The following is a 25733-nucleotide window of genomic DNA, read 5'->3' as shown; positions in this document are numbered from 1 at the left end:
AGCGCTTTAGAAAGACATCATCACCAGCTCTGCCGCCCTTGGGACCCCATCCTGCACATTGCCAGGATCTTGCTGTCCCCGACTGGTGGAATTTCTTTTAAATATTATTTTCTTTTTTTTGGTGTGTGATGTGTGATAATGACCTGGTGGCTTGAGGTATTTTTGTTGTTATTGTTTGTTTTTGTTGTTAGTTTGTTTCAGTTGTTGTTTTGTTTTTAGTTTGAGGAGGAGAGGGAAGGTGCCAGTGGATATATTTGACAAAAGCAAAATATTTTGGACACTCTTCACTTCGAATTGATAGCTGTAGTTACACTTGTAATCTCTCTCTGTGCTGATTCATCTCACGTTAAGGGAGAGACTTTTAAGTCCCCCTTGGTTCCTTCCTCTGTCCCCTCTGCTCATTTTTCTGTGCACAACAGCAGGGAGGTTAGCAACCCTCGTCTGAATGTAGAATAGCCTGGCAGCCGGGAACCTGGACATCGTGTGTCTTCTGTGTGACAGTTGCAAACACACTTAGAGTCCTTCAGATTCAAGGAGTATATTGTATTTTTGTCTGTGTTAGTGGCAGCAAAATGTTTTCTTCACAGTGTCATATTCTGAGCTGATTTTTTTGCCCCCATTCTCTTACTTGTTCATGTGTTTGTGTGTCTTTTAAGTTTGACCCCATTTGGAGTGTCTGATTTCAGGCCCCTTAAAACATGCTTTTACCGCAGTATTGAGCATCCCTTGAACAAAACTTCCTAAAATTGCAGATATTGTGAGGAGAGGGAATAAAAAGAATTGCCTGGATGTCAGATGGGGGAACAGGGACAGAAGGAGAAAGGAAAAATACCATCGAAAAGCCACCCCCACCCCCAAAACTAGCCAGACATCAAACTACAGATTTAAGCATTTTCCTCTTGTAAATGCTAGCATTACATGTTACAGTAATTATATGCTCTGGGCTACTGTTACAGTGTTTGTCTGCTGGATAGTAACCTGAACTTATAAAGTGAATACAGTTGTTTTTTGGATAATAGTAATATTTATAGCCAAGATTATTCATAGCAGATGTCTTATGCATATAAGCATTATTAAATATGCTTTTAAATTTCTGGCCTGCAGTGTTAAAGCCTATGTACATTGTGAAGAGAGATTTTTCTCTTTAAAATTAGATGTATTAAGCAAAGTTCAGAAGTAAAATCTAGGGCAAATAAAGGCCAACGTAAGTATTATAAAAAGAGATGAGGTTGTATTTTAACTTTATGTAGAAGCAAGGAAAATGGGCACTTACTACCAAAATTGCATTATAGTTGTGTATTTTGACTTGTCAGAATGTGATGCTTTTGTTGTTTATTGCCTCTAAGTGTTCTGTTGCTTTTACCTTGAAATCTGACAACCAGGATTTAAATATCTGAATGCTAGCCTGTGTAAATTTACAAACTATGTTAAATATATTGTTGTAGCTCTGCTATAGAAGAAATTGTTCTCTATAATTTTAAAATACCAAAACCATGTTCCCTATAAAATTAAAATACATAATTATATATAAATTATGTTCTCTATAAAATTAAAATACAAAAATTGTCCATTCGAATTGAGTGGACAATTTTTTGTATTTTGATTTTAGGGCCGAAACTCTGCATTATTTCAGTTACCTTAATGAGCAGGCTAGGTGCTGTGTATTTATATATATTTAGATATGAAAATATTATTTTCTGTTGTAAAATCAAAAATGCAGCTTAAGCTTGTGGTAGCTGATTAGGGAAACTTTAGTCACATATATATCACTTGGTATAGCTTGCCGTTTCTTTTAATGTCTGTGCATTTTGAAGGGGTGCCATACTTCGAGAATTCTTTTTCAGTATAGCTGCACAAAATAGATGAAATAGTCCTAATTCCTCCTGAAGTTGGTTGAATGTGTCAATAATGTCTGAACAGATTATTTCTTCTTCTCCATAGTGTGTATTATTTGATAGGATTAGATCTTGGTAAGGATTTTTCAGTATAGGAGTAAATTTATTTCTATTCTGTAACAGGAACACTTACGCCTTTTTAAAAAGCATCCTTTTTAACATAATCCTGTTGGCATTGATATTAATTTACTTTTCCTTTGCTGTCTCTTTCCATAAATATGTACAGGGAGATGAACTTTGTTTAATCCACAGAACAAGCGTGGTTGAATCTGAGCCTGAAATCTCATTATTCTTCCTTGAGTGAATCTTAAAACATATAATAGTCAAGGTGAATCGTTTGGTTCTTAATTGGGATGATGTCTGTACATAGGTAAGAGGAAAAGCGAGTCAAAGTTCACAGCAATTTGAAACTCCTTGTATGAAAGAGCAAATTCTTGATTCAGACAGATTTGATCAGAAAACCACCCAGATACATGGGGATTGTGTGGGTGTAAGCAAATAATGTTTGGGCCTGTGTGCTTTTTATTAAAAATCTCTAGAGAAGGATATGTAACATAGGTATATAAGGTACAGATTTGGAGTTAAAGGAAAGACCTGGCTTTCAGTTTAGCTTTGATTTGGTTTGGGTTTTTTGTTTGGTTTGGGTGGGGTTTTTTTGGTTTTTTGGTTTGTTTTTTTGTTGTTTTTTTTTAATCAGTCAGTGCCACTGCATATGCTAATTCACTAAGAGTTTTTCATGGACATCTGCCCTTCATTGGAACAGTTTGAGAGTTTGAGAAGTCATGACAGCTGTAACAGTGGGCTTGTAATTCCTCATCTGTTGGCATATTGTTATACTATTTAAAATGAAGGAAGAAATTAAAATAGCTAACTAGTATTAGAAGTGTGTGAATAAAGCATTAACTTGACTTCTGAAATATGCTGAGATTTCTTGCTGCTCATGTTCTCTGACAAGTTTGTTGCCTCATGTTGCCTGACGGAAAAACTTCCTTATATCCTCTACCAATGTGCTCACCGTTTTAGTAAATACAAACAGCCCTGTGTTAGAGCTTTTTAGTTCTGTGTTTCCATCAGGCATGCCAAGATGTGGATTTTGTAATGTGGAAACCAACACTTTAGGCTTGGAATGAGCCCACAGATTTATTTCATATGGGATAACAGAGAGTCCTAAGATAGTAATAACTCTCAGTTTTTGTCTAACTGTGGTAGATTTGAACTGGTAGCATAGTTGATGGGACAGCTAACTCATGGTATTGCTGAGTGGTTGAAAAATAGAATTCACAGTGAATGGTTTTACACTTGAAGGATTATGTTGCCCTTAACTTCAATAACTTCTGGTTTTCATATATATATATGTGTGTGTATGAGGAGTTTGGCAGGGGGGTTGGTTTGTGTGTTTATTTTGTGCTTTTTTGTTTGTGGGTTGGTTGGGGTTTTTGGAGGGCTGGCAGTGGTACAGGGTTTAAAACTGCCAGCTCTTGAGTTATTGTTAAGATGCTTGTGGCAAAACTCTTCAGTACGAGGATTACTGAACTACTGTGACAAAAGCATTATTTTATTAAGACAAAGACACGCATCCCGTGTGTTCTTTCCTTAAGCATGTCAGAAATACAATTAGGCAGTTTCTTCTCAGAAAGCTAACTTCAGTTGTTTGTCTTTGTTCAGTGCAGCATCTGCCATGTCTACAGAGGGGCAGAGAGTGGATGATAGTCCAAGCACTAGTGGAGGCAGCTCTGATGGAGATCAGCGTGAAGGTGTTCAGCAGGAACAAGAAAGGGAGCAAGTTCAACCCAAGAAAAAAGAGGGGAAAATATCAAGCAAAACAGCTGCTAAATTGTCAACTAGTGCTAAAAGGTACAGTGTTCTTCCTGGTTGTTTATTTTCCTTTCTTTTCTTTCAGCTGCCCATCAGATCCATGTATTGACTCAGTATATTAATTTTCTGATTGTTTTATTGTAACACTACTGTATCAGTGTAATAGCCTTTTGAGGCTGATCACAATAATGAGACCTGTATACTTTTTCCTTTCTTTGTCAGTTTGCCTCTTTCACATGGTTTTAATAGTTGCTTTCATGATAAAAGCTGACATTTTTTTATTGCTAATAAAACTCAGACAGTTTTGTAGCCTTATAAAATACATCTCTGTGTTTGTATGTATGACTGATGTTGAAAGTTGTCAGTGTAACTTACAGTTAATTAGCCATAAACATTTCAGACAGTTCAGTAACTCAGCATGTTAGGACTACCGTAATACCTATTGCCATGAAGTACTGCCTTTTCTTTTCCCAGATGGTCAGGTCAGAAATACTTGAGTGAACAACAAATGTATGTTGGTTTCATTACTTTAAACTGTGATCTGGTTTAATACCCATTTATTTCCTCTCCCTTTTCTGATTGAGATGAAAGGTTGGTTTCTAGACTAGCTATTTAAATTATTCTATGCTATCATGTCCATCTCCAGATAACGATTGTCTTGCTGAGACCAGACAGAAGGAATTTACAGCTTAGTGTTGCTTCGCTAGTACATGTAGGGTTGTTAGTCTGGGCAAGTGGGATTATAGTGATTGAAGTTAAAAAGCACTCATAAAATAATCTGACAAGAGACCAATTCTGCCGACTGTCCTGATGCAGAATTCCCAGGTCTCGTTTCTTTGCTAGTCCAAGGCTATGTAAACTACAAGACAAAACAGTGCAGTTGTACAGCTGTGGTGCTGTAGTAAAGGAGAAGCATCAAGCCCCTGCTGCCCTAATTTATAACGTATGCATGTAGTCAGCCCACAGTAAATAACACTATATAAACATGTGCTTACATCTCGTCAGGATTCAGGTCTTTGTTTTGCTTTAATCTGTCTCTTACCAATTAAATCCTTTTCTGAATTAAGGTATCTTTTGTCTTTCCAGTGAGATACTGTCATGCTTTTCTTCTGCTATAGATACCTTTCTTACGGCTAGTTTTTCTTTGTTTTTAATTCCCTGGAGAAATACTTTCTGGACACCCGTTCCTACTATGACGCTATGAGAAGATTACCTGGTCGTATCACTTACAGAATGGCCAGCAAAACTTGCCTGTGCTTGCTTGTATGACAAGAAGGGAAAAAACCCCACCCAGCTTTCACTACAAACCATGATGTTATTAATGTAGTTAATTCTCACAGCTGTTTTGGTTTCTGGTCTTCTTCTCTTTCGTCTGCTTCCTGCTATTATTATTTTTTAAATATTAGGAATATTGGATTAGTCATTACTTTTAAGGTCATAAAAACAGTTTCCAGCATCTTTAGAGAGCAGTCTGTGTATTCTGAACCTTGTACAATGCCTGGTGTAATGATGCTACAATTCTGACAAGAGCCTGTGGACACTATCCTATTAAAAAATTAATAATGATATGTCAGAAATTGGTCTATTAATCTTAGCTTTGTATCTTCAAAGCTTAGGGCTTTTATCAACAAGCATTTTACAGCGATAAAATTACTTAAACCTTTTAAAGTTTAATCATATCTGCTTATGGTTCTGCTGAAACTAATTATGCCATCAGTTGCTGACATCAGTACATTTGCCAGTTAGACTCTAAAGCTAGTTTCACATGTGTAGTAATATTGATTATACATTTTAGAAATACGCATTTTATTATACTTTTTAAAAGCTGACATGACATACCATAGTTCTGTAGATATGTGTGCAGTATTTTTGAAGAGCAACGTATTTTAGGAGTGCTGGTTGTCATAGCACTTTCTGGAAGAATTACAGAAACAGTTTTTATAGTAATGGAGGTTTTCATTAGTATCATTGTAGGTTTTTTTCCTTTTTTTGTTTTTGAATATTGAGTAGTTTGTCATTGCGTTAGAGTTGGGATTGCACCTTCTCTAATCTGGCCAGATTTTCATAATATAGGTTTTGTTTCTGTGCTTTTTAATTAAAATCAGTAGTGTCTCAAGAAAGCTAAATCAGAAATTAAAGTAGAGGCTAAAAAGAGAGGAGTAGCATAAAGGAAGGGAAAATGTCTTGAAGTCCTCAATATGTGATAAGCATTCCAGAAACGGTCTGCATAAAATATCTTCATAGTAATATTGTTATTTTAGTTCGTTAGGAATGAGAAATAATGCAGGATTAATAAGGTTTTACTCTGGTAATATACTTTTGTAACAGTGAAGGAGTCAACTCAGCTAAAATCAGTAGAACACTGGAACAGCAGTGTGTAGTGCAGTTGCGGCTTTGGTCAAGATTCCTTAATTCCTGTTAAAAGCATCAAACACCAGCAAGTTCAGTAGAGCTGAAGTCACAGACTATAGACTTGATTCTAACCTGAGTTTGGAAATCAGATTTTCTCACTTGGTAAGCTTTTTTGTGCATATGGAATTGTGGCCACAGTATTTTACAGTGTATGAAGGAAGATTTGTGCATCTCTTTTTTGGAAAACTCCTGTTTTGCTTTTCATTTGTATGTTTATGTATTCAGTTAGATTTAAAAAATTTTCAGTAGCATGAGGTTTTATATAAATCACGATTTAGCAGTGTGCTGACTTTCGCTTGTGTAATAGTAAACTGCTCCCGTGTCTTATGTATGAATATACTGTTCATGCAGCTTAACTGCTTTCCAAAGTGGTCTGCTTACAGAGGGTGTATGAAACCACTTAAACTTCTATTTGAGTAAGATTTTTGGTATTGAGATACAGAGTTTCTTCTGTTAGCATTGCTGTGGATGGCATCAAGAAGGCAGAATGCCATCATGTGCTGTCCTACTCTGTTAATGCTTCAGGACTAGTTGCTGTACAGGTGTAATAGCTTACAGCATATGTCATGCAGTGTGCTGGTCCTTCAATTTTCCTCACCCAGAGGGCATCACCTTAAATAGCAACCTTTCTTACCCAACATGTCAAGACTGAGAAACTCGCTGCATATCACAATTACATTTCAGACACGGAATTGAATTGCTGTCCTTGAAAACAGCAGGCATCTTGTTACCTCTTAAGTAGCAAATCTTAGCATGACCTTTGGATTGAGAGAAGTGTAACCATTCTTGGCTGACATAGTAGCTCAACAAATAAATGTTGCTTGGCTCCTGAAAATCTGTAAACCTTTATGTCCAATCCTGAAATTTAAAAAAAATATCTGTGCCTACAATGAATTGTGAACTGTACAACTTTAGTTGTAATCTTTTCGTTATTCAAAGAAGTTGCAGCCTTAAGGAGAAGCAAATAAGCGATAGATTAAATTGGTTCAAAATTCAACAAACCTGAGCTATTTTTCCCTTCCCACTCCCCTCGCTCCCCCACTTTTTTTTTTTCCTGAGTAGTTTATCACAGAATCTGGAAATTATATTTAGCATGTTGAATATGACAGGAAAATATGGAGTGCTTTTTCTTACAAGAAATATCCTTGTCATTTATCCATCTTTTAGTACGTAGGTGAGAATATTCCTTTTCCTCCAGTATGAACCTCACCATCATTAGATCAATTTCTTGCTCAGTCACAATTTATTTAGTATTGAAATACATACCAGTGACTGTGTTTTTAAGTATTTTTGAAGTAGCATATTCTTCAGTATAGGGTATTGATTCATCTGGCTTTTATGGGTAGAGAGACATGTAGTTTAGAAAAGTGGATGTGGTAAAAATAGTTGATTGTCATGTAGTCCTTTATTTTATTTCTTTTCCTATTAATAATGTTGAGAAATTCTGTAACATGTTCTAATGTGCCTCAGCTTTAGAGAACTATTTCATGAAGGAAACAACACTCAGTACTTTTTGGCTTAGTACAATAGTATGTGTCTGTGAGAATTAATAATATTGGAAATCCACAATGTACTTTCATGCTTTCTGAATTTATGAGTAGATTAACCTTTGCACCATTACTGGTAGGCAATCAGTGTTTGTTCTTTTCTGTTAGTAAAATGGAGGGAATTTTTTTTATATTAACATATATATATGAGAGACAAGAGTCAAATGACTTCTCTAAGACCAAAGAAAGTATCAGATCTGACATTGCAAATTAAATGTTTTATGTGTGCAGCCCAGGGCTTTGATTACTAGCAAGGGCCTCACCCCCTGCCATTGTCCAATACGTAGTAAACCACAATGCCATTAGTTTAAATATAAACTGTACATATATAATGATTTTAATTTAGGGGGTTTTTCCTCTTTGACATTGCTAAACATAACTGTTATTGGGGCAGAAAATCCAAAGAAACAGATGCCAGAAAGGACCCTGAAAAAAATGTTTTTGTTGCCAGAGGCCGCGTATTCTCGCGGTGAATCCTCTGTGGTCAGCAAAGGAAATGAGGCACGTCCTCTGCTGTAGCAGGTTCTGAGGGCAGCTCAGTGAGGATGTGGAACGAGTGCCAGAGCACATGCAGACAAAGGGCTACTTGCACACTGGAGGTCTCTATCAGTGCAAGGCTCTCTGGGATGCTGGGCGATGATTTAATTGTAATTTTGAATGCTGTGACATGTGAACAAGCTACGTGTCAGCCGTTCCACAGAAACTATTTGTGAATGAGCTCTCAGCATGAGTGCAAGGTAAATTAAGGTTGCAACAAAAGAAATGTAAGGTGCATAAATTAATTTTAGTTTGGGACACCACGGAGAAGGAGAATAAACATGGACATCTTGCTGAGGAGCAATTGATGGACAGTATTGTGTTAATATGTTGATCTTGTTTGTATTAAAATAATCATGAATTAAGCATCTCTTTGTCTTAGATGTTTGCAAAAGCAATGATGTCCTTTGAACATTAATAGACAGTGCCATCTGATCAATTTTTACGTCTTGAAGCAGAAAGCTGGTTTGTCCATATCTGCTCAATCACAGAATAGCTTCATAGAGGGCCATTTTAGTGCTCTTGGCATTAGAAGTTTTGGGTTGAACTAGAACAGATGGAGAAAATGAGAGATTGTTTTGTTTTCAGAATGTAAGGAACGTGGGTTAGGATTTAGGAGGAAGAATGTAAAGTTTTTGATCTAGGACTGAAGTTGTTGAAGTTGTCAATCCATTCTTGACGTGCCTCATACTTGTTCTAATGCCATGAAATATTAACTGTTTTTACTACTATATGTAAAACAAAGGAGCGATCTCTGATTCTATAATAAAGTGCAATGCCATCATTCTGAAACTTCAAAAAAGGCTGAGAAAGGAAAAAAACCTCATAAACCACAAAATTGAAGTTCCCATGCAACCTAGGTTTTCTGTAGTTTGAATTTGTGATAGCATAAATTTTAAAATCGTGGCAGAATTTTGTAGTGTACAGAAGAAATATTTTAAGCATTCCCATACTTAAAAGATCTCCCTTCTAAAAGTTGTGATTTTTTAGGATTGTTTAAATGGTCTAACTGTTTTAATACATTTTTGTCGTGCTTAAACTTCACTAATTTAAAAAATGGGATGACTTTCAGCATTACTACAATCATTTTGTGCTTGATTAAGCAGACTGTGCCTGTATTTTTATAAGAAAGTTTGGATATTGGAGGAATTCTGTATGCTGGAGGTACAAACATCTCAATGAGTAGAAAAAGCAAGTAAAGATCAAATTTCTCCCCCTCTACAGAAATAACTACATGAGTTTGTGTGTTAGTATGGTATACACCAGCTCTGTATGTAGGGTATATACACCCAGCTGTGGCAGGGATCAAGTATTCAAGGACTTGACTTGGAAACATCAGCCTGGGAATGTCCAGAGATCCTTAACAACAAAGTTGCTCTCCTTGAAGTTAAAACTCTGGCAAGATGCCTGTAATGTCTTTATGGGTGACCTGGAGGATATGACAGAATGCGCTCTAAAGTTTTCAGATGGCACCAAGTTGGGTTTGAGCAGGTGGTACAATGCAGGGACATTTAAGATTATATATGCCAATGTACCTGAATGCTTATTTTGATAAGCCATTTGCTTTGCCTGTATTTATATGTGTAGAAGTTAGAAGAAAATCTAAGTATCTGGAGGAGTATTTTTATTTTTTCAATGATCTCATCAGGTCTTAATAAATGATTATTACCTCTGCCTACAAATCTTACCCACATATGTCCTAATTATTTCAGAGTGTGAATGATAAAGGCTTGAGTTTCTGGTTCAGGCCAGTTCTTCTACTGTTGGTTCATTTATTCATTATAGCCATAAAATCAATTCATAGTTACATAAGGGGAATTTTGATAGTGGCTGTGAGACTCCTTAACATGTAAGGTTGTGTTTGGATTATAACATTATATAAGGAATTAAACTGCTCATTTTTATATTATATATGCCAATATACCTGAATGCTTATTTTGATAAGCCATTTCCTTTACCGGTATTTATATGAAAAATGGGTAGCAGTCATTTTTAACAAGATATGCGTAGGTCAGGCCTGAACCTTTGGCTTGTGGCTTGAACACCTATCTCGAGAATTTGAGTGGTATTATTATTTCTTTTCTAGTGTAGGGAATATTAGGAATAGCAATCTCTTCTGTGCATGAAATCTTGTGAAGGAGAAGGCAAGAAGCAAATACTGAGGATATATTGAATTGTTTTTCTTTTCCTTCCTCCTTCTAAATGTTCATGTTTTTGCACCGAGGTAGCCTCTAAAAAAAAAACCTTGGATGTGGTTTATAGGGAAGGTGGCATTCGCAGTCCTGCTCATGGTATAATACTCTGGCAAGTCTTTGGGAACTGTAAACCCCTACAAGTTCCTTTGGGAACTCTGTATCCTATTCTGCATAATGACATTTCTTCAGAGGTCAAGATACTGGCTCTAATGCAGATGCTGGTGTAAGGGAAAAAAGCCCCATTGCCAGCTGTGGCAGAGATCAGGTATTCAAGGACTTAGCTGGGAAGCGTCAGCCTTGGAATGTCCAGAAATCCTTAACGACCAAGCTGCTCTCCCTGGAGGAAGAGCTCTGGCAGGATGCCTGCAATGTCTTTATTGGTGACCTGGAGGATGTGGCAGAGTGCACTGAGAAGTTTTCAAATGACAAGCAGTTTGAACACACAGGGACAAGGCTGTGGCTCAGAGGGATCTGGCCAGGCGGCAGGAGAGGGTTGACAGAGAACTCATGAATTTCAGCAAGGACAAATGAACACAATGTACGTGTGGAGGACTTACCCCCTTGCACACATACATACTGGGGATCGCCCCTGCTCAGAAGGGCATGGGGGCCTTGGCAGGCAGCAGGCTCGGTGTGAGGCAGTGACAAAGGCTGGGCTGCCTCCTGGGAGGTATTAACAGAAGCATAGCCCATAGACAGATGAAAAAGATTTATCTGCCTTTATTCAGCTCTCATTAGATTGTAATTTTGTTCCCTCAGTGAAAAGAAGGCAGGTATCAGAGCAAGTCCAGTTGCAGGTCCCCAGGCTGACCAGGGAGCTGGTGCACTTCCCTTTGGGAGAACCTGATATCAGCCCCTCAATATGTAGGAGTTTGTGAAGTCCTGGGTGGGCTTGTTCTGGGCAATTTTCCTTTGAGTTGGGGGGTTTGGCCCTGCCAGCACAATATATATTAAGAAGCTAAGTATTCTGGAGGGCAAGAACTATGAGACGTATAGTTGGAGGGGAAATAGAGAAGGAGGGTGTATGAGATATTTAGTAATTGTGTAAGTGAGGAAAGGAGCTGAGAATCCTGACCTATGGAAAAAGTGTGATTTTCTAGGTGATTGCTCATGGCATTTGTTTCATATTGGAGGTTCATTTTTTAGAAAAAACTTGGTTTTTATTTCTACATATTCTTGCACAGTTTCATGAAACATTATAGATCAGCTTTCAATCGGAAATTCAAATAATTATATTTTGTTACTATTGATTGATGTAGAAATGTTCATAAAGTTGAATGAAACAGATTTTAAAAAAGTCCTGATAATACCTTTTTTTTTCTCTTAAGAATTCAGAAAGAACTTGCAGAAATTACATTAGACCCTCCTCCAAACTGTAGGTAAGTTCACCTGGATTTTATTAATTTGGAGTATGGAAATTAAATGTATGGAGCTGTGGGAATTGCATAGGGGACTGGGGTAAATTTTAGCTATTCCTTTGTGCTGATTATTTAGTAATTTTGGAATAAGAGCTGATGGATAATATGTTGCCTACATGTAAGGAATTGATATGACATACTTTCTGGCAACCAAAGTAGTGGCATAAATGGATGAACTCCATGATGCATTAATAGATAAAGGACAAAAACCACCCTTCATTTCAGATACTAAAGCAATAGTATTTTGTTTGTTTCAGTAAAATGTGATCTTGGTGGCAGTTGCTTGGTATATTTAATTCCTTTCTCTTGCAAGTGGTGAATATTATGGAGAAAGGAAAATGGTATGGGCACAAACTGTTAGTAGTTTTCTGACTGTGTTTGTGGCAGTCAATTGTGATATATGATGGACTCTTCTTGAATTAGAGTATAGCATCATACAGACTTTCAGATAATGACTGTGCACTTCTTTAGTTTGGGTTTTTTATTTTGTTGTGGTTTGGTTTGGGGGGGGTGTGGGTTGTGTTTTTTTTTCTCAGGTATTTTTACTTATGGTATGTTTAAAGTTGGCTTTGAAATGAATGATGAGGTAGACCTTGAAACCCTCGCTGTCTGGTGGCTGGGGCTGTGTACAGTTGTTTTCAGATGGCTGTCTCGGGCTTCTTATCTGTCAGCTTGTGACATATGGTCAGTGTTGGAGCTGGGCCAGGGCTGCACATTGCTGTTTAAAAGAGCCCTTGCTACTGCACCTCTTGTGATGAGAGGTTGGGCTCAGTGCAGAAGAATAGCTTCCACCCGGTCCAGCCAACCCATTTCCACTGATGTGGTTAGTAGGTTTCATTCTGTTAATGCACTAAAAAGAAAGATTGATAGAAATGGCTGATTGCATGCAGCTTTTATAATGAATCCCAGTATGTTTCAGTATCGAATTAACTAAGCAACTGGTAGTAAAAATGACAGTCAGCTTTATTGTTTTGGTCTCTTGACAAAAGTATGTGTAAGAAAATACTCTAATAAGATTTGATGTGGTTGTGCTGGATCTCAAGATTTAAGTCAAGTGGCTATGTACCAAAGTGCTGCTTAGTGAAGTAGCCTTGCAATAATAGCATTCAGTGAGTATTTCAGTCAATTAGGATGAACAGTTTTTTGCTGGATAAAACATTTTAATAGCTAAGCTGTTCTGTCGTGCTTACGACTGTGTGTGAGTCTTCAATCACATCAAAGCTGTTTCATGTGGCAGATTTTACTTCGGTGTTGATGACTGATGCCTATTAGTGGATTGATTTGCTGAGATGAATATGAAACTTCTGTCTGTTGTAGAAGAATGCTTAAGTCTTTGAACTGAGAGTAAAAGGCTTACAGGTTTTTACAGCAGTGTCATTTCTAGATTTCTGAAGCCTTATGTTTATAACAAAGCAGTTGTTTCAGTGTACAAGATACTATTATTTTTGGTTTGTTTCTGTTTTTTTGTTTGTTTTTTGTTTGTTTTTTTTTTTTTTTGCTAGCAAGTGTAAGGTAAGCATTGGCTGTCTGAGTGGAAAGCCCTTTGGTGACTTGCAATTTACAGAAAAAACAAGTGAGCTGGAGATTTTGTGGGTTTGTTGAATTATTTACACTAATGATAAAATATCAAGAAAGTGCACTCCATGATGGTGTTTTGCAAAATCACAAAATTACATCTAACTTCATATGTCTGCTGCTTTAACACAGTTCTTAAGATGCAGAATTACTTCATACTGTGATCTTGATAGATAACCATTAGTAACTTCACTATTAGCAAATATGTTTTTATAGTCAATACAAAATCACTTCATTTAGTTTTATGCTTTGTTGACATAGTCTAAACAGTGTTTTCATTTGAACTTCATCTATTTTCTATTATAGTTAAACATTACAAAATAAATACATCAGTCAGGCATGATTCTTTAGAATAAGGGGGAAAGCTGAGCTATTATACAGTGTATCCTACCCTAAAGTATTGATACATCCTTTCTTGTTTTCAGTGAAATTTAAGTCATTGTTAAAAGATGTTAGTTTTATCTATTAAAAAACCCAACCATATTTCATGAAGATAAGTTCATTTCAGATGTAGGCTACTTGCAATGGTTGTGATTCCATCTTGCCCTCACTGTGTGTACTCTTTCATATATAAAATAAATCACGACTAGGCGATAGGAATGTGATAATTCTGAAAACTAAGTGTCATAGAAGGTGTGAGGAAAGTATTATTCAAGAATACAGCTGTGTTAAGTAGCTACTTAGGAAGTTCTGATAGGAAGGCTGTTCAGCTGAATTGGAACTTAGATGGAGTATTGCAAGACAGTTTGCAAGATTTTCATTAACTGCAGCAGGCCAAAGCTTCAGGTTTCTCCCATTCATGAAAAAAGCCCCAAATGGAGCAGTGTCTGTAGCACAGTAGCATCCCTCAATCGTGGGATAGACTACACAGTCGCTGCAAGCTCCAAGGCAGCTGCAGCTTCCACTGCTGCAGCAGCTGTGATCTTAACATTTCCCCCGTCTCATCCCTGTGAAGAGAATAGACTGTGCAATCTTTGTGTTTGTTTGGAAGACAAAAAAAAAGTCTTGCTCACAAATATGCCTTGGAATTGGCAGATTATCAATGCTGGGACTTGCAGCATCTTTCCAAAACTGTGGAAAGCTGTGGGTTTCAGAGTTCCTAAAAAATCTGTCTCTTCGACTTTAAAAGAAGATTTAATACTATAAGAAATTAGAGTTGCCTGTGTCTCTACTTCTTTTTCTGTAGTTTGGGTACTGGGCGATGGAGAGAGTCCTCTTGGCTCCACAAACTTTGGCTCCTTCCTCAGGACTGAGAATGTATAATGTTCTACGTGTAAAAAAGCCAAGCTAAGGGGGGGGGGGGGGGGGGGTGTAGGAGTTGAGCAGTGTAATCATTGCTATTTTTGGAGGAAGGCATGTCATAAAAAAGCCTGTTACACTTCACATTTAACAGAAAGAACTGGATGGTTTTCAGTATGTGTTGTCCCATGCCTCCCCCTATTTTATTTTCGTAATGAGCTGAATTTACTCTCAAGGACAGTCCTGAATGCCAAGCAGGTACATTTATGTTTTAAATCTGCAGCATTGTGAAATTTCAGTTTGTCAGGAGATGGGATACCTAAACTCTAGATATTTGCCACTCTTGTCTTTTTTTTCCCTCTCATTGAAATATCAAAACTTGATTGCTAGAAATGGCACACATGTTATACTCCTGAGTCATGCAGAGTATAGCTTTTCTCACAGGTGGTAAGATCCTCATATTTAAGTGTCATTTTCCTATATTGTCTTGCTGAAAGAGGGGAACAGTTGGAAATATTTGTAGCTAAAATAATGCGTTTTCAAACTTCCCCATATTTTCAGCTGCATTGTGCATAAGACAAAAGATTTCATAGAATACAACTTCTTGTATACTAGTTCCCTTCTCACTGGCAAGAGGACAACATCTCTGTGGCAACTTATACCAATTGCTTACATGGGAAAATAATATTTGGAAAGTATTTCATGTATTTTTAGCTTCTTTCAATGTGAACTTAGCAGCTGGAAACAAGGAGAGCCAGCATGAAGTGAATAGCAGCTCTCTGTGGACACCACTTGGAGCAAATGCTCAAATTTTTCCTATTAAGTCACTGATATTACCTGTCTTCCCCTTCATGTTTTCTTTTGGTGTTCTCTAGTGTACTTTTCACCATTCTTCTCTTTTCTGTGTATTTACTGCAATTCCTACTATGTTTTTTACATTTCATTTCTTTTACCCTCTAGCAATATAGGTAATGCTTGAGGCTCAGAAATCTACTGTGAAGGACTGTGCAGTTTAGTGGGCAGAATGACTGTCATTCCAGAACAATCAGTTTAAAATCCTGTGTGTAGTCTTATGTCCTCTGTTTGTTTGGAGTCATTACATTAATTCCTTGCTTTTCATACTATCTGCAAAATTGATAAACAGCCAGCATGTGTAGTTCTAGTATTTTGCTTTTGAAAACTAACCACTCTGATAATCTTTAAAACAGTTCTTTTTGTGACAGTGTTGAGACAAGCCAAGTGGAATGGCAAAATTTTCAGTTTGACTTAGGGAGAGACATGAGTGTGCCTCATGGTATCTCTTGTCTTATTAATGACTGTATGGAGTCCAGTATTTCTATTTAATACTGCTTTGACTCTGTTTTTGCTGAAGTGTTGAGACTGGGATCTTCACAACTCCATGGGATTATGTGAATTCCAATAATTTCAGTTATTGTTTTTGGGGCCACATTTAAACTCCTACCTAGTGCTACTTAAAAGCTAAAGAGATGCCACAAGTGTCAGGAGCAGAAAACAAAAGGGGGCACAATATCAGGGAAAGACTGGGAGGGAGAAGACGGTCAGCCTTGCTCTAAAATGCAGAGGGAGAGAAGTGGAGGGACCTGGAGCAGCAGGTACAGCGAGTATCTACCCTGCAATTGTGATTTTGGTTGTTTATCTTGGGGAGGCATCGGTCTGTTGCCACAGGCACACGGCTGTGATGCATGTGATGCTAATGTGTGAGCAGGATGAAAAACTGGAGTGAGAAATTATTTCTCTGAACATTTTTCTTAGCAAACATTTCCAGCCTGAATTCAGGCTCCCTTTCCATTGTGTTACTCATGGAGTTTACCGTCTGCCTGTATAGACTTATTTTGATCTGCTGCTAGTCACCTTCTTGAGAACATGCGACATGGAGCATTATATATACCTTAGCCTGGTCTCTTTAGAATAAGTAGCAAAACTTAGTCAAAAAGATAAGCATGGAAGTGGTTTATACTAGGGTGCAGGATCCTGTTGGTTTTAAATCCATGATGTTTTAACGATTAAGAATAAAGATGGTTGAAAAATTTGAGTGTTCACCACAATTTTTGTGTTTTACTTTTGAGTCCCTTTCTGCTTCAAAAGCAGCAAGAAACATGTCCCAAAGGTATGCAAGTTAGCAATCACACTGGGATTATATTTTATAATAGCAATCATACTGTATTTTATCACTTGAATTAGATTGCTTGATTTTTTAACTGGTGAGGTTTTTAGATTTTATTGCCTTGGTGCCTTGAAGTACCTTGGATGAAAAGTGGCAGGTTACTTTTTAATATATAAACTTTTCATTCAGTTTTTTTCTTCTAAGACAATGCAGAACCATAATTTGTGGTTTAAGCTCTGAAGTATATAACTGTATTGAAACAACTTCTTTAAAAAAATCTGTTCATTTTCACTGTAAAAGTGGCCTTTCAATGACATATTGTTTACAAAGCATTTGTTTTTTAAAAATAACACAGTTATTTTTCTTCATGTGTCTTCCTTGTGTCAAGATGCAATGTACTTGGAAGGCCCTGTAAAATAGAGGTGATTTTTTTTAGTGGTCTGATATCTTTGAAAATACATGTTTGATATGAAAAATTATTAGAGAGCACTGAATTTTTTTTTTTTCAATGAATAAACTGAGTTTTCAAAATCTGCCTGATTGCAGTATTGCCTGCGGTTCTGGGGTGGTTTTAGGATTGGTTACATGCAATGCTTGAAAGCTTCAGGATGTGTTGTGGCCGTTGGTGGCTTGAAATGTTGGCAACTTTCATGAAAGCAGGAGAGGTAATAAAAGAAAGAAAGGCAGTAAGGGGAACCTGCCACTGGCTGCCTGCCAGGTCTGGCAACCTCACTCAGTGATGACGGTGTAAGGAACTGTCTGACAACACCCATTAATACCTCCCAGCTTAACAATACCTCCACATGATTCCTGCCAGTTCTCCCAGGTTTTGAATGATGACAACTTCTCTCCCAGGAGGAGAAGAAAAGAGAAACTAGTGTTAGAGGAGAATAAGAGTACTTCAGCAAGCACTGTGTGAGTCGAGATTTGGAAGGTCAGGGGGAAACCAGAGGACATCCCATGGCACAGCTGAAACAGGGAAATGAGATTGGGGCATAAGGAGGGGTCCTGAAGATCACACATTCCTTGAAGCAGAAAAGGGCAGCAGGATACTCAAAAAGCAGCCCGTGACGGACATGGGAGGGTTCCTTGATATTTGCTATGTGCTTAGTGTAGAAGATAACTAAATTTCTGGTTTAAATTGTAACTTGGGGAAGGTGGTGTGAAGAACTGTAACAAGGGTAAAACGAAACACTTTGATGCTTTTAGTGTGGGGAATTCTGAACAGAGAAATTCTTTTCCAGCAGTTTCATACTGAGTTGCAGCTGGTCTTTATAAGTCAGTCTCCTACGGTGTACAAGAGCAGTCCCCAATGCTTTTAGCTCTAGAATTTTTCAGACCACCTTTCATAGACATTTCTTTTGCCTTCTCCTAAATAGCTAAACAAAGGTGCTGGTTTATGGTGGGAGATTTTTTGTTTTGTTTTTCATATGAGCCAGAATTTGGTTTATATTATAAACCTCATATTTTATATGCATGTTTTTGTAATCTCCTTAATAATGCCCTCATAAAACACGTACACAAAAGATACCCTTCCCCCCCCCCAACCCCTAAAATAAGTGTGTTAAATAAACAATCATTGCTTGCCAGCAAGGGAAGCAAAACCACCTTGAGTGAGGCTTTACATCATTGCTAGGGGACTTTGCAAAGAAATACCTGAATGTGTAGATTTTATATATCGTTAGCTATTTTTATGAGATTTTTTTTTCCTTAAATGTAGACTAATTTCTAGTTTGAAAACTATGTAAAGGTCAATTTCTTTACAGAAATTTGATGGAGAAGAATTATTTAAAAGTGTGACTGTAGTAGGTACTGTTGCACTGAACAAGCAGACACTGCCATTTCATGATAATCATGTAAAAAAACATGCTTTTATTAGCAGCTCATTACCCTTTAGTAATTTACTCATTATTGAATAAATGAGGGAAATGGAGGATATTTTGTCTGTTGGTTGGGACTGACAGCATAATGAAGTATTTGTTTTCTTCAATAAATGGCACAATCTCGTAACTGCCTAACACTGTTGTCTTCAGTAAACCACATTTGAGCAGAATTTGAATTCTGCTCTTCCCTGTAATACTTAAATCCCCTCCCCTTGGAAATCCATTTTAAAAGCAAATCAGTCTTTCTCAATTCCAATACTGCAATAGCTTTTTAACAGCTATTAATGTTTAGTGCACTTTATTTTTTTTTTTTTTTGGGGGGGGGAGCGGGGGGATATTGTTTGTTTGTGTGTTTTGGCTTTTTGTTGTTGGTTTTGTTTGGGGGCTTTTTGTGTAGTCATGACAGTCTGAGGCAATGCAGTAATTTTCCCTTTTGCTCTTGGTATATATGGAATGTATGCAGATTAAGAATTAATAGATCGAATTTAATAAAATAGTTGTCCAAAATCTCCTGGCAGAAAAGCTGCAGTTTAGGACTAAAAAGTCATGAACTAGTAACAGAGCATGCTTTGCAATACTTTGGAAACAAACTATGAAATTGATCTGGACGCTGTTTTCTTGGTGAGCAATAAAACTTATTTATGCTGTACTTACACATTTTCAGCTTTGTTACAAGCTTTTTAGGGTATCTAATTGGCTGCAGCTTTGAATCATATCATAAACATGCCAAATGTTACTAATTGCAATTAAGATATCTCCTTGAAATAATCTTTGTTTTCATTTTCTCCAACAAATTTTTTTTTCCACTTATTTACATGCCTTTAATTTTTCATTTTAACAGTTCTTGCAGCACGTTTTTTTTTGTTTCAAGGCTGTGGAATTGGATTAAACAGGGTTTTTAAATACTTCCATGTTGCTTGGAAAGAAGCCAGTTACTGTGTATTGGCTTAATAGAAACCATGCTTAGCAGTGCCTCACATATGGCAGCTCATGTTTGTGTGGTAAGGCATTATGTATTTTAAATATTACCTTTTATGCGATAGTCAAATTTATGCCAGAATCTGAAGTTTCCTCTGATTAATGTTAACATTCTGGTTTTTTTAGGGAGAAATGTGTAGTCAAATACATAATTTACTGTCTGCTTGGCACAAAGGCCATATTTATGTGGCCTTTATTAACTTGAGATGCATACTGTGCCTAGACAGGGCTATAGGTGAGTGATAATATGCTTGCATGACACTTGTAGCCTTTTAATGTTGTAAATATTGTGGAGGCCAAGATGGTGATTCTCTAAGTAAGATTGAATTACAAGGATTTATGTTCAATTTGGTAGATTGAGTTGTATTTGAAGAATAAGCTGTACATGGTTACAGCAATTACTCTTGGAGTAACGACATAGCTGACAACTTAAATCTTAAATTTCTAAAGGTTTTTTTCCGGTTTGGGTGTTGTTGTTGTATTAGGTTGTTTAATTATTTAATTATGGTAACTTTTATGGAATTTAGAGATTAGTATAGCCTCTAAGAATTTTAAAGCTTTTAAAGGCGTTTATTCTGGATTATCTTGCTGTAGGCAGTCTTTTTCTACAAAATTTCGGCAGTGAAATAGTAAAATTTTTTTATCAGAAAATAATGTTGTTTTGCAGTGGAGAAACAGTGAATAATTCCATTCTCTCAAAATGATTGCCTCATTTTTAATACACATTGGTTTTTGGGGTAGGAGGGCTTTTTATTTCTGCCAGATTAGCTGGTGTTTGATTTAACTTTTGTTTGGAAGGTATTCACAGTAAACACCATTGAATACTCACATCATAGAGATTTTTATCCTTTTTATTATAACTTTAAAGTTGTCAAGGGAAATTCTGTTCTTTCTGTGACAGCAGTGCAGTATCTTCTGCATATATCATAATTCTATGGGTAATGGAAAAAACCTGTGCTAACAAACTGGATTTTGCTATTTAAGGTGTTTTAATTCTAAAGTGGCTTTTATTTTTAAGTGTGTTATTACACTAGCTTATGACTAGTCTGTAAGAAGGCAGTATTTAGGACTCTAAATACTACTAAATCTACTTCTGAGCTAAATAGATAAATATTCTTTAAAGATAATTATAGTATGCTTGGGATAACTATATGGTGTCAGCTGTGTGGTCATTTTACCATAGATGGGATACAGAGAATGTTAAATTTCTGTCAAGTCTCATTATTTGCTATCTTAGGTAGCTTAAATGGGATAAATATATGTATTGCCTACAAAATTAGGCATGTTATAACCCTTCCAGAGAAGATGGATGGATGGAATGTAACACAGTTAATTTTCAGAGAAGTTTAGGACTGAAAAATTAGATGTCTGCCTAGTATGCAATTTCAGATTTGTTGATATAAATAATTGATTGCTAAGCTCGTAGCTGTTGCATTTAGGGTTGCAAACCAGGGATTTTAAAAAACTTTCTAAATTTAGGGCTTGCAGTCAGGGTGGATTCATAGGAATATTGGTTTCAGAATCACTGCGGTAAATGCAGTGCCAGGTTTTGCAGCAGCATGAAGTAACTGTGGATGGGATTCATTAAGCGTTCTAGGTTAAAGTGTTGGCTGGAGTTAACTGGGCTCGAGCATTCCACAGGAATTTTGAGAAAGACTCTAGTGTGAAAAACGGACCTTCCTATTATTCCAGATTTTGTTGGATAGCTTGAAAAGCAGGGCATTCATGACTGAACCTGTCTTGGAAGAGTGTCTGGCTTTTGATTACAGGAGAAAAGTTAGCCTAGCTCCATGTTACATTGGAGTCTGTTGCTTTTTCTGCAGCAGGCATCATGAGACACACTTGAGTTTGCTCATTCAAAATACTTTGTGGGCATGCGCTTCTTGGCACTGGACCTCTGTGAGAACTCATATTGCTGGCTGGGTCAGAAACACAACTGTGGCTTCTTGTATCTCCTGCATACAATCTGCCACATTGCCTGCCAGAAACGATCCCTGGAGTCACTTTGTGCCTCAGGTACAAAGAGTGGGTTCTTTGTCTCCCTTTCTTGAGGAGCTTTTATGAGATCTGCTGTAGTTTGGCTCAGAGAAAATACTTGGCGCTAGTGGGAGGTAAAAACCCAACACCCAAGGTGTCCTTCCTCATAATTGGCTGTTTGTTTATTTGTGTTCTGTTACACACGAAATAAGTTCTGTCAGTCTGTAAAACTATTTCCAAGAGAGGGCTTGCTTCACTGCCATGTCTTATTCACAGCAATGTCCTGTTGGTAGCAGCAAGACCAGTAAAACACTTTGACACACAGTGTGTGCATTACAAAAATGAAGTGTCATATCAAAAATGGCTGTAAACATTTTCACAGTCACTTGTCATTGCATGTTTGAAGGTGGGAAATTTTTAGAGAAGACAGCTCAATTTTCTTCCTTTCCTGCATGTTCAGGCTGCCTAGAAGGGAGGACATATTTACATAGTACGGTATTTCAGTGGGCTATTGTGGATATGACTACTACAATTCTAGTTGTCTGAGTACATTCTTCAGCAATCTGTCAACACACTGAGTAAGTATCAATGCAAGAGGGCTATTTTGAATTTTGATCCAGCATTAACCAAGTTAATTCAGGGGGATTTTGTTGCTACTGTTTTTTGCTTGTTTGTAAACTGTAGACTTTGAAGAATAAGGTCAGGTGATCACAAGTATCATTGCTATGGAATAGTGTATAGCTGGTAGGCATCACATAATCAACTTGAAAATCTCATGTGTGTCCGGAATTACTGTAGTGTAAATCAGATTTAAATTCATGATTCAAGTGTAATGGCCTTCTGCATCACAAACCTCCCTAAGTGATATTTAATTAATAATGTGTGTTAACCATGAGTGTTTTGGCATACGTGTGGGGCTTGCATTTTCAGGTAGCTACAAATGCAACCTCAAAAGCTCACAATGTGGTGGCTGTAGGATGACGCATTCTGAAGATGTTCTACAACAACCTGCTTGCTCCTTACTGAATACAAATAGCTGAGGGATGACAGCCATCTCAGCTTCAGTGGAGTCTTTATGATTTATATGATAATGATAATTTTATTCTGCTGCCAGTACAGAGCACTTTGCAGACTGATATCAAGGTTAATTGTCACTTTGAGAAGAAGTGAAGCACAGTCTGCCAACCTGATGCTGTGCTCAGCTGAGAAAGATAATTGTTATTCAAGTAGTATTTAAATGAGCCCAAACGCTGATAAATACACAACCAAAATACTTTTTTTTTTCTCTCATGTTTATTCACTGTGCTAAAGAATGAGGTCATCACTGTGTATAAATACCGCTAATGGATGCTGTAGTAAAAAAAAGCATGCTGAGTATTTACAGAACTTACCAGGAGTGGGTTCCTCCTCCAACCACATGTGGGCTGAAGGGAAGTACTTTAAACTTGAGTTCCTCTTGTCAACACATTCTAATTCTTTTATGTTGCTGGTTGCTTGTAGCAGTTGTACTGGTACCTTACACGACTCTTTATGCACTGTGACCTGACCTTACTAGCGCACCTGAGAGGTTTGCAATCTCTACCAGAATTTGTGAGTTCTTAGAGTTAGTCCGTGCTCAATGTATCTCATTGTGATTTAAAAGATAACTTCAATTTTTTTCCCCTCTGTGTTTGGGAACACAGCTTAGGACCCAGAGAAACAGTGCAGAAATATGCAAATATTGCTATAAGTTGGAAGGTTGGATTTTTTTTTTTTTTTGTATTCCTGGTAGCTTCACGGCTTTTTAAGGAAGATGGTCAGCTGTATACAACAATGCAGTTCTGTATTCCAGAAAGCAATGGGGCTGTCCCAAAATCTAGGACTGACTTTATTCAATTTACATAACTCGTTTCATCCAAGGGCCTTCAAGGTTAAGATTTTACTGTGGATTTTAAAACATTTCAGTTGAATAGAATGCATGCATTTCATTCCACCTGCTACCCCTCGAGATGATTTGTTTCTTCCTCCTGTGCTGTTTGAAAATTATGGGTTGCAATTTCTTAGCCTTGAGAACTTTTAGGTAATTTTGATACAACAGTAGATATCTTTATACTTGCATTGCTGTTCTTTGCTGCACTGTCAAACTGATTTTTTCTTCATCCACATGAAAACTTCCCATTTGTGTTTAGCAATTTGTTTGTTGCTAATATTCCAGTGAAGTAGGTGAGTCCTGTTTGTTTGGGTTTTTAAAAATTACTTAGGATGTTAATTTGATGCAATTTCTGAACTAAATTAGTAACCGATGTAACTCTACTAGACAGACTATATTATAAATATGCCAAGAATTTGCACAAAACACAGTAAAATGGTAGAATTGTTACTTTCAAGACTTTAGGAAGTAAAAATAAACTTGCCTTAGTGGTTTATGTCAAGGGAATGATTTTTCCCATGACAATTCATAAATTTGTGGCTAAAGTGTTTGCATATTATTACTTTGTAGGGGGACAGTTTAGTACTTAACTGGCAAGAGACCACTTGTTTGTTAATTCTGTTATTTCGCATGTGTTATAGTCCTGTGGCTAAGAAACATAAGTGCTTAAATGGCTTGTTTTCAGTCCTAAACACTTCCATACGTTCCTGTAATATTTTTAGAGTCTGTATGGCTTAGTAGCTTTCCACATGACTAATGCAGATTTTAACAAGCAAAATGGAAAAGGGCCAGCTCATAATTGTTAGTGCAGTGGCATAATCAGCCATACATGGTTTGTTTATTGTAGTTCAGCAATAGAAGAATGTTTCAAAGAGAAAACACGCGGACATGATTAGTGAGTTGCACAGTGATTTGAGACTGTCCAACTACAGAAGCTGTCTAGCTGGGTTATTAATTTACTTCAGGATATGCTTTCATTTTTCTTATCGTAAGGGGCACTGATAATGTCAGATTTTAGTGGCCATTTACACCGAGTTACTATGAAAAATATACACAAAAGGGTTTTTTTCTGGGATGAATGGATGTGTCATGGAAGTGTGGTGAATGCTGCGTGTTATACATACTACCGAACTGGTTAGAGCTTGCTTAATGCAAATAATGAAAAGAGGAAAAAATATTTGGCAGAAAGACAATTGTTTTTGAGCAATAAAATGTTTAATCAGATGGTTATCAAAGATATAGGTAAGTAACTTCAGCTTTTATATTGTAGCAATTGCAAAGGCTACAAAATAGGCATTCTTTCTGGCTGTGATTGGAAATAACAGTGCAGTGTGATAAGTAATGGGGAGAAGACTCAATTGCATAATGGTTGGTGTTACTGCTTTTCAATCTTTGCTGAATTTGTTGGAAGCAAGTTTTAAAACAAAAAATAAACCCAAAAAGAAACAAAAAAATGCTTGTCTCTTAAATAGAAAATGGTAAATTTGCTGCTTATATGTGGAGAGACGGTGTATTAGTATCTGTTTTCCAAAAGTAAATGCCACTTAGTCCTAAAATTTCCACTGAGTTTACAGATTATTTTGCCCACCATTTCACTCACCCTTTAGCAAAACAGTTGGCTTGCAAGCCTTATGCTCTTCCAGCTTCTACTATGTGTTCTTTCATACCCCTGACACAGTGACTTGAATCATCAACTTTTTCCAAATATGCAGGCTACAGAAGCTGATGAATTGGTTGAATTAGTTTTAAACTGATTTTAATTAAAATGTGTCCAGATTTTTTTTAATTCTTTAGTTTCTCTCTTATTTAGGGTTATATTAAGTCTATTGATTTTTAAACTGAATCAATGTAAACGTTGTTTCTAAATGTTCTTTCAACTTTTTTTACCATTGCAGCTCAAACTATTCTTAAATTATGTGTTTTTCTTGAACAGCGAAATTAGGGGTAGGCAAGCCTGCAGCTAGGTGTCCATTTTGCTTCTTTTTTCCTTAGTTCTTCCTGAAGAAAAAATCCCCAGAAAGTCCAAAACCTAAGTAGTGCGTTGGGGAAATATCAAGTATTTGTAGCTAACTTCTTCACCTCTTCGAATTTTATTGGTTTCAGTGATTTTATTGGACAGGAAACTTGCTTTAACCCAAAAGATATTTTTGGGGACAAGGTAAACAAAAACATGTTGTATGTTGTACAACATAATTTCTGATGACATCTGCTGTACAGCTTCTGTAAAA

The 25733-nt window shown here is 36.9% G+C and overlaps 1 protein-coding gene across 4 annotated transcripts in view; it reads left to right on the top strand.

Moving 5' to 3' along the window:
- Positions 1–25733, top strand: part of LOC136295838 (ubiquitin-conjugating enzyme E2 E2) — a 200736-nt gene that overhangs the window by 1402 nt on the left and 173601 nt on the right. For 2 of the 4 annotated variants that reach the window (XM_066194544.1, XM_066194535.1), the window contains exons 2-3: positions 3566–3749; positions 11730–11780. In XM_066194544.1, the coding sequence (XP_066050641.1) occupies positions 3574–3749; positions 11730–11780 (227 nt within the window). In that variant the 5' untranslated portion in view covers positions 3566–3573. Of the gene's footprint in view, positions 1–3560; positions 3750–11729; positions 11781–25733 lie in introns of all 4 variants that reach the window. The other 2 variants (XM_066194525.1, XM_066194551.1) reach the window with 1 other exon arrangement.

Source organism: Chamaea fasciata, unplaced genomic scaffold, assembly GCF_029207755.1.
Source record: "Chamaea fasciata isolate MVZ Bird 193981 ecotype frontalis unplaced genomic scaffold, bChaFas1.0.hap1 SCAF_1, whole genome shotgun sequence".
Classification (NCBI taxonomy): domain Eukaryota; kingdom Metazoa; phylum Chordata; class Aves; order Passeriformes; family Sylviidae; genus Chamaea; species Chamaea fasciata.
The sequence above is the reverse complement of the archived record's forward strand: the minus strand, read 5'-3'. Positions and strand labels throughout refer to the sequence as shown.